The sequence below is a fragment of the Strongylocentrotus purpuratus genome, unplaced genomic scaffold, assembly GCF_000002235.5.
Source record: "Strongylocentrotus purpuratus isolate Spur 01 unplaced genomic scaffold, Spur_5.0 spur5_scaffold_1, whole genome shotgun sequence".
Lineage (NCBI taxonomy): Eukaryota > Metazoa > Echinodermata > Echinoidea > Camarodonta > Strongylocentrotidae > Strongylocentrotus > Strongylocentrotus purpuratus.
This window is the reverse complement of record NW_022145594.1, coordinates 44,353,791-44,363,044: the sequence shown is the minus strand read 5'-3', so window position 1 is coordinate 44,363,044 and position 9,254 is coordinate 44,353,791. Positions and strand designations below refer to the sequence as shown.

Genomic DNA, 9,254 nt, shown 5'->3' with positions numbered 1-9,254 from the left:
AATACTCTAACACTGAAGCAAACAAGAAAGGAAAAATTTAGAAACAAAAATATAATAATGACCCTGGATGAGAGACTACGTAACTTGTCCTGTAAAAAAAAATGAATATACTTCGGATACGTTTTTAGAATAATGCTCTTTCGCACCAGTGGGATTCGCATTCGGCGACAATCTCCATGCCTTTTACACTATAATGAATCGCTAGTTTCATAAAGTCGTCATTAAATTGGCACCGTTAAATTGGCCTTTTTCGGATACCAATAATCTACGTGATTCCGGCCAGGATCAACGCACGAAACAACGGCAGGAGAATTTTTTTTTTTCATGTCAAATTTATCGTCATTTTCTCATCCCAGTCATATGGATTCAGTAAGTCACGCTTCATAGATTAACCGTGAAAGAAACATGATCATTCGAAATAAATATATTTGAAGTTGATCGACTTTATAACTTATTTAATTGTTGTTATTTTTCGTGTGTGCCTGGCCTGGCCTGGACTGGTGCTGTCCTGGCGTACCGTAGGCCGAGTGCCGCCGCGCAGCCCCCTTTAGGATAAGGATAGGGCGGGGTGCGGCGTGGCGTGATCACTGCACTGAGTGGTTTCAAGTTTGGTCTTTCGGTGTTGTGAGAACACCAACACCAGCTACAACACTGAACTTGAAATCATGCTTGTGTTGAGGTTGACCTCAGAAATTATGATGCATTTCCGGTAGTCTGTGTTGTTGAGAGCTGTTGAATGTCGTCTGCTGAATTGATTGAGTATCGCGGTTGGTGTTGCTGATCATTGTTGTCTGTTGATGATTTTTGATCATGATGTAATTTTCCCATTCACAACACCAGCCCCTAGGGATTGGGAAATTCATGATTTCAAGTTTGGTGTTGGTGTTGGTGTGGCGCTAGTTTAGAAGTCTATCCAAAATTTGAGCCGTAACTCCGGCGTGGAGATAGTCTACCCTACTACTAGATCCTCTATGTACTAAAACATAGTCTAGACCTATAGATCCTAGGCTTACCCAAAATGAAGTAAATATTCATCAAAATTTCCAAATAAATTAGTTCATGATTGAAAAGTTGCATGTTTCTTACCTGTTTCGTGTCAATTTACTTTCTTTTTTGGGGTGGATTTTTAGGAAAAACTTTGATATTAGTACCGGTAGATACACCTTTTCACAGGTTTCACAGCAAACAGCTGCACAATACATTACAAGTGCATAGGATGATGGTGATGATGGTGGATGGCAGGCAGGCGCGCGCCTGTGTGAAGTTATCTACCGTCAGATCCTCATTACGGTAGACAGTTCCACGCAGGCGTGGCCCGCCCGAGGGGGGTAGTGAGCACTTCAATTTTTTTTTCATACCCAACACCAGGGCTCAAATTAATTTTTTGTCCACGGGGGCTCTTCCCCCAAAAAAAGAGCCCCCGTGAGCCTTCTCACAGGGGCTCTTTTAGTACTGACGGGGGCTCTTTTTTTTATACTAATATCAATTGAATTGGTACCTATGATACTCCTCAATTATGTGCTATTTCATCATTATCATTTCAATCAGCATTTTCCCTCTTACAAATTTACAAGCTACATAGCTGTTACTGGCCTGTGTATAATATACGCATACAACACTGATCTTTATGATGTCTTTAACGTGACATATCTTCTTCTCCCCTTGCAAACGAGAAAGAAAACAAGGTCATTAAAAGGGATTAAGCGACAAATAATGATTGTGATTCAAATTGATGCGAATATTTATTTGAATAAGCACTGCTATTCACCCGAATCTTCTTTGTAAAAACAACTTTTACAAATCTCAGCCATGCTTTATACTGAGTTGAGACGTTCCATTCAATGTAAAATACTCATTAAAGAATACACTTCTCCTAATCTGAAAGTGATCTTACAACACAGTGGCAGATTTGCATGGCTGAGATTTGTAAAAGTCGTTTTAACAAAGAAGATTCTGGTGAAAAGCATTGCTTATTCAAAAAAAATCCTTGCATCAATTTGAATCACAATGATTTTTTTTTTGCATGATCCTTTTATTAAATAACCTTGTTTTCTTTTTTGTTTGCAGGGGGAGAAGAAGCTATGTCACGTTAAGAAATCATAAAGATCAGTGGTATTATGCGTATATACATTTATGATACCAGAACAAATGTTGATTATCAGAATGTCTTTTTGGAATACCTCTATACAAATACTACATTGTCTTTAGCCCGTATCAGTATTAGTATGATCCAATATAAAGCTATTATTCTTCATTTAATTCAGTATAATGCTTTTCCTCAAAAATAGTTTTGCTATTTTTTTTAGGATTGAGACGCTAAGAAATGGTTTCAAATTCATATTACACGAACCCTGCATGAACCATTGCAAAATGATGGTGGTTCTCTCTCTCTCTCTCTCTTTATTTTAATCATGCATTATCAACTACATAATAAAGCAGCAACCAGAAACTTAGGGTTATCTGAGATAGGTGAAAGTAAGAGTTAAAAAGAAAGTCATGCTAAAACGGCGCTTCACTTCCCCCCCCTGAAAAAAATAAAATAGAGTAGTCCTCCTCTCCAGCATCCCCCCCCCCCCCCCCCCCCCGCTTTAATTTCACATTTTCACTTGGCAGCCCAAGGGGGCGCCGGGGGGCTGGGAGGAGGGGGTTAAACCCCCTTATCCTCCCCCCGTAGATCTGCCCATGTTACCATATTATTCCACGACATCTTGGTCTTCCTCTTCTTCTCAATAGGGACTTTTAGATTTGCGTGGACGTGCACTGGCAGTCACATGACTGTGACGTCCTTTTAAGCACTGGCACTGCCTTAAAAGGAGGTCACACGTAGCAGTCCACGTTCTCATCGTGCAAATCTATAAGTCCCTAATATTGATTTACTGGTCGAGGTTCATTATTTGCTGGTCATTTGAAATCACCAGATTTCAGCGGGTTAACGCTTTCACAACGAAAAACTTCTTCATGACCATGTTTCTGCCCTTTCGTAATTCGCGATCGCCTCCAGCTCGAGCAGACATGGCGCGGCAGCGTGCACACATACCGCTACTAACGGCGCAGTAGGCCTATAACCACTGCTGACGGCGGCACTGCGAGCTGAATAGGCCTATACTCATAAAAACGAGAAATCTTGCACGCTAATCTAAGTTCAATTTCATTGGTTTAAGGTTTAAAAATTGAAACTCAATATTATGTTAAAGTTATAACAGAAAAGATAATCTTTATTTTATAATTCCACGGGGGCGATTTTTAATTTTGCAATCGCCCCCGTGAGCAACCTGACGGGGGCGATTATGTAGCTCACGGGGGCGAATCGCCCACCGCCCCCGTGTATTTTGAGCGCTGCCCAACACCCCCTTCCCTGTTGAGTGTTGAGCCAAAAAAAAAAATTGCATTCAATCTCCCTCAAAGCAGTACCCCAAAGTTGACAGCCCTGCATCCATCTTTTATATCCGTTACTTAACATATAATCATGGGCATCGCAGTGCATGCTACGTTAAGATCTTAAGTTCAAAAAGTGATGAAGAATACTGAGAGAACTGGAGTATAAGCACAGGCATCCAATGTTGTGGACTTTGTGACCCTTGAACTAAAAGAGCACCGGTATATAACTAACTAATGGGACTGGGAAGTAAACAATTAATCTTTATCGGCTTGTGCGGTTCGACAAACACCACAGAGAAAGGAGGTAGCAGGGGGAAGAGAAACTGTTGATGTGAGCTATCTACTCTGCAAACAAGTTACCCTCTCCTAACTCTCTGCATAACATCCTCACCCTTTTATGTTCGAGTAACGTTTCCCTAATTATACTCCTATGTTTTAGTATGGGGTATATATATACAGCTGAGCACACCCCGACGCCAAGGAGGGATGACAGGTACGAGACACGGCACTAATAGTGCGAGATTTACTCTGCAGTCAGTTACCCAGTGGTAGTTTCTCCCCTGCACATCGCCCTAGGGCTCGGCACCACAATGTATAACCTCCCTGTATAGTCACTCCCAGCTTTAAAGGGAGATCCAACCTAAGGAGACAACTACTCTAAAACAAAACAGAAAAATCAGAGAAGCAAACTGATGCAAGTTTCAATTAAATCTGACTAGATATAAGAAAGTTATGAATTTGTTAAAAGTTGTAATCAGTATACACTATACTACTACTACTACTACTACTACTACTACTACATCTACTACTACTACTACTTCTACTACTACTACTACTTCTACTACTAGATCTACTACTACTACTACTACTACTACTACTACTACTACTACTACTAGATTTACTACTACTTCTAGTAGTAAATCTACTACTACTCCTACTACTACTATTACTACTACTGCTACTAGATCTACTACTACTACTACTACTACTACTACTTTTACTACTACTACTACTACTACTACTACTACTACTACTACTAGATCTACTACTACTAATAATAGTAAATCTACTACTACTACTGCTACTACTACTTCTACTACTAGTCTATCAATATACAAAAGAGAGAATCATGAAAGAGTAGGAGATGGATGTTTTACTTTTTTTATTGCTTCATGTGTTTTTGTTTCTTCCCAGGTTATGCTGCAGACTGTACGTAAGTGACTTGGGCGGCATGGGGCTCTACATGGCTTGTGAACTGATTTTCCTGTTTCTTGTCTGCGTAACTAGTAAATATGGTAATTAAATAAACTTCACAAGCTTTAATTTTACCCCCACCCCCCCCCCCCCCCATTGTCTTGTTAAATACAATGAAATCAATTAATAAATAAGAAAAGATAAACATAAAAATGGAATATTAGAAATAATAACAAATAATCATAATAAACTGGTAGACCTTTTTGAAAAATATTTCCCCTTTTTTATTGATTTGCATTGTCTTTTTTTATTGAAAGAGTTCAGATTACAGTTTATAGACACCAAACAAATTTGAAATTGATTGAATTTATCATTTCATAGGTATTTGTGCAGGTATCATCTGTCGCCCATTCAAAAAATGTTATGTGTGCAAATTCATGGCTTGCAAATACATGCCTTGCAAATACATGTAGATATGTTATGGAAATGAGAATATCTGCTTCCTCTAGAATGAAGAAAAGAAAAAAAAATCTTTTAGAATATCCATGTAGTCTAGGATGATTCAGTAAGTCAATGTTAAACCTACATATTCTGTCTGTATTATTTTTTTTCCAAACTCTGGTTTTTATGTTCATTTGTGCAACTTGGCAGTCCATTTATAGAAGAAGATGGAATGTAAACTCTTTAGTAAGGCATTTATCATAATTTTTCTAAATTGTTAATTTAATTTAGTTCTTCTTTAAAAAAAATAATTATGGAAAGTTTGAGGTTGGTGTTTTTCTAAGACCTGGTTTGGGGCCCTTGGGGTATTTCATAAGACTATGTTTAGTGTGACACCAATTCTTCAGCATGAAATGGATTTTCTATTAGTAGAATTGTGTGTTTTTGGTCTTATTGAGTTTAAAAGGTAAATATTGTAAACTTTTCTATTGCCACTATTATAATACAATAATACATTTTGAATACAATGTATAACTTCTGTTTTTTTTTTTAGCTCTTGCTGTTTTACAGTTCACCCAAGCCCCATCCAATCAGGCCGTCCTCTTGAACCAGGCCCTCTGGTGGCACTGCATTGCCAGGGCCAGCATCGGCAGTCAGGAGCCAGCCTACACCTGGGTGAGGGGCGGTCAAACGGTGCTCGGTGGCGATGATGGCTTAGCTGTGTTCTCTAACGGTACCCTGTACATTGAGACGGTGACCCAGGAGGTGCTAGGGAACTATCAGTGCTGGGTGCAGAGTGGAGTGCAGAGGATTGAGAGTGATGTGGTGACGTTGGCTTTGGCAAGTGAGTATTATTTCTCCACACCTTCTCTTAAACAATCAAGCTTTTTCCTTTTCTGTCCCTCTCTGCCTCTCCCTTCTCTTTCTATCCCTCTCTCTCTCTTTCTCTCTCTCTCTCTCTCTCAGACTGATTTTCAAAATTTGCATTGATTGTTCATTAACTTTATGTTATAAAACTACAGCAATGAGTTTTAATTTAATCCATATTACCACCACCAAGACTTTTAAAGATTTGCTCATTTCTGACCTCAACTTTCTCAACAAATATTGTGTTGTAAGTTTACAATCTTAAACTCAGGCAGATGGTGATTTTGAGCTACCCCAAAACAATGTATTGCTTTAGGGTTTGCATATGAACTTGAGTTTTTACAGACATAAATCAATCATATGATTATTCACATCTGGGGAATGCATGACCTTTAACCTCACCATCCAAAGAGGTGACTCGGATTTGAACCAGCGACCATCAGAGTTTGTTTGTATCTGTAGGGAAAGACGAAAAGCTGCTCTTACCACTAGACCAACTTACATTGTACATCTTTTATTCAACATGTCTAACAAACCATCTTGTTGACATTGTTTCTACCAGGTCTTGGTGTAAGCTTCCAAACAAGCCCAACTAGTGTCATTCAAAACCTAGGCTCCGCCCTCACACTCCAGTGCTCCATAGCCAGTGTTCCCATGGCAACTATCACCTGGCAACTCAGTGGAGATGACATCTCCATGACAACAGATATCACAACATCAGAAACGGGCAGAGTTACAACGAGCACGCTAGAAGTCAAAGAGCTGGAACATCAGCATGGAGGAAGCTACCGTTGCCTAGCAACCAATCGGCTTCTGATTGGTCTAACGAGGTTCAGCCAGTTGGGAGAAGTGACTCTGATTGGTGAGTTTGTTGGTTCAAGGATTTATGCCAAACATGCAGCTGGGGCCTGTTTCATAATTTGTTTTATTAATAACAAATGCTAAATTTCTATGACAAATTTGCTCTCAGCCAATCATACACCTTGATTTCAGTAGCTTATAACAGTAGCTTGTAACTTGTTATTGATACCAAGTTTCATGAAACAGGGCCCAGGGCTATCTATTAATGGGTTTGAAGATTTTGTAATGACTACCTCGACTCAATCAGGTAGTTGTGGTCAAGGCTCATAAGGCCTGTTTTCATCAGTTGGAGATTGCCAAATAACCGCTATTTTAACTATCTTCATCAGCCCACAGTTGCAATTAGCGGGATATTTGGTAGAGATAATTATCCCAAGATATCTTGGGCTAGTTCGCAAAATATCCTGCTATTTGTCCGGTGTGTCTTCACCAGCCGAGAGACTCGCACTATGCGCGAACGCTGAGCAAAATATCTGGAGCTTGAGTTTTGAGTTTTGAGGTCGAATCTCGGGCTGATGAAGGCGCGATTTGTAACTTCAAGCTCATTTCCCAAATCAGAAATAGTGGGCTATTTGGCAATCTCGAGCTGACGAGGACATACCTATATTCATAGAACCTTACCAAGCCTAGTCATCAACTAATGGCACGTTTGGTTATGACGCTGCAAAACAGAGGCGGTTTTCTTGTGATGACATAAAGTTTAACATGCTTCACATTGACAATGATAACTGCTACAACCAAGGGAAAAGTCCAGGAAATTGATAGGAGCACTTCACTTTAAAGCACCATTTCATGATACTGTGCGTTGTTTAATGATAACTGCTACTCTCCTTTGACAAATCATTTACAAATGATATAATGCAGTTTTAGTAGATCATACATATCATTTATTGTGACTTGTCTTTGATAACATGTTTTGTGAAACAGGGCCCATCGCTTCTCAGAACCTGCTATCACATTTTAAAGATTAATTTAACAATCATTTATTTATTTTTTGTCCTTTATGAATTTTTTTGAAAATATAGGTCGACCAGGCTTCTTTGTTACACCTGAGCCCATAACAGTCATCTTGGGAGGGACTGCAACCTTTCTTTGTGAGGCAAACGGTAGCCCTGCATCCACAGTGGATTGGCTCAATCCACGAGACAATATCATTACAGTGAGTAGACTATGGGGACTGTTCCATTGTTAAGCAGGGTGTTCTCGAGTAAGGAGGGGGTTACTTTGGGAAAATCAGGAAGCAGAAGTACAGATTTGCAATTTCCTAATTAGCACTGTTGAAAGTAATGTATGTTAAAGCCCATCTGTACTAGTTTACCGGAGGGATTAGACCACCCTGAAAGGTCACTGACGGGTGGTTATCTCATCAAATCATAAGAAAAAAGATGATCATGGGGGACCAATGGTCACCGAGTAGGCATTGTTTGCTATATAGATGGCACAAGTAGCTATAAGTAGTGCAGTAGGCCTTTAAGTGTCATTATCAAGAATTGAGTTACTCTCTCATATATTATACCTGCTACATTGTTGCTGTTAATTGGCATTTCAAAGCTGTCTTACACTCTAGCTATGTGTTGAAACTGAATGACTTAAAAATATTCAATTAGCAGCTGTGATATGCAGCTTTTCCAGTTATCAAGGTAAAATTTACTAATATGAATCATTATATTTGTGTTTTTTTCATACGCATAATGTTATATGCATGTAATTCGTTCAAAAGTATGTGTTTTGTTCATATAGGCTGTCAGAATCAGTATGTCTGACAGCACTGCATTATGTGAATAGAATAACTGAGATATCCACTATTTTATGTACGATATTTGGGCCCCATTGCATACAAATTACCATTGGTGGTAACTTTTCCATCAATGGCAACTATACCATGGTAATTAAAAGGGCTCGACAGCCAATCAAAATCAAGGTTTCCATAGTACTTACCATTGATGGCAAAGTTACCATCAATGGTAAGTTTTGTGCAACGGGCCCTGCTTACATAAGTCTTGGGACCTGTTTCACAAAGCCTTTTTTCAATGAAAAACGACAAAAATCAGTTACAAATCTGCTGATAACGAATCAGAAACAAGGATTTCTGTAGCTTTTAACAAAAACTGTCAATGATTTGTCACTGATGAAACCCCTGAAATCCTGTCCTATCTTTAACCAGACCGGCGGTCGGTTAACATCTACTTCCACCCTCCTGACCATCACCAACACCCAGGAGACCGACGGTGGTTACTACACCTGCAGAGCTACCAACGCCTGGGGCGAGAACACTGCATCAGCTCTGCTAACAGTCACAGACCCTATGGAGCAGATCATCTTTACGGCTACTCCAACTGACCAGTCGGTGGTGGTGGGGGGTAGGGTGACGTTCCCATGCGGTGCTTCAGGGAGCCCTACACCAGCCATTGAGTGGAGGAAGGTGGGTCACTTCATTCTAAAGATATCCCAGATAATAATTAATACAAAGTTGGGCAAACATCGCCATTTTTTAACTTATAAACCGTGGATAT

General features: G+C 39.6%; 1 protein-coding gene across 1 annotated transcript in view; it reads left to right on the top strand.

Moving 5' to 3' along the window:
- The first annotated feature begins 300 nt into the window (after window positions 1–300).
- The window catches only part of LOC591293 (roundabout homolog 3), a 43,390-nt gene continuing 34,436 nt past the window's right edge, over window positions 301–9,254 (top strand). The window contains exons 1-6 of the mRNA XM_030978292.1: window positions 301–369; window positions 4,573–4,673; window positions 5,567–5,857; window positions 6,443–6,742; window positions 7,767–7,900; window positions 8,906–9,163. Of these exons, the coding sequence (XP_030834152.1) occupies window positions 4,610–4,673; window positions 5,567–5,857; window positions 6,443–6,742; window positions 7,767–7,900; window positions 8,906–9,163 (1,047 nt within the window). The 5' untranslated portion in view covers window positions 301–369; window positions 4,573–4,609. The remainder of the gene's footprint in view (window positions 370–4,572; window positions 4,674–5,566; window positions 5,858–6,442; window positions 6,743–7,766; window positions 7,901–8,905; window positions 9,164–9,254) is intronic.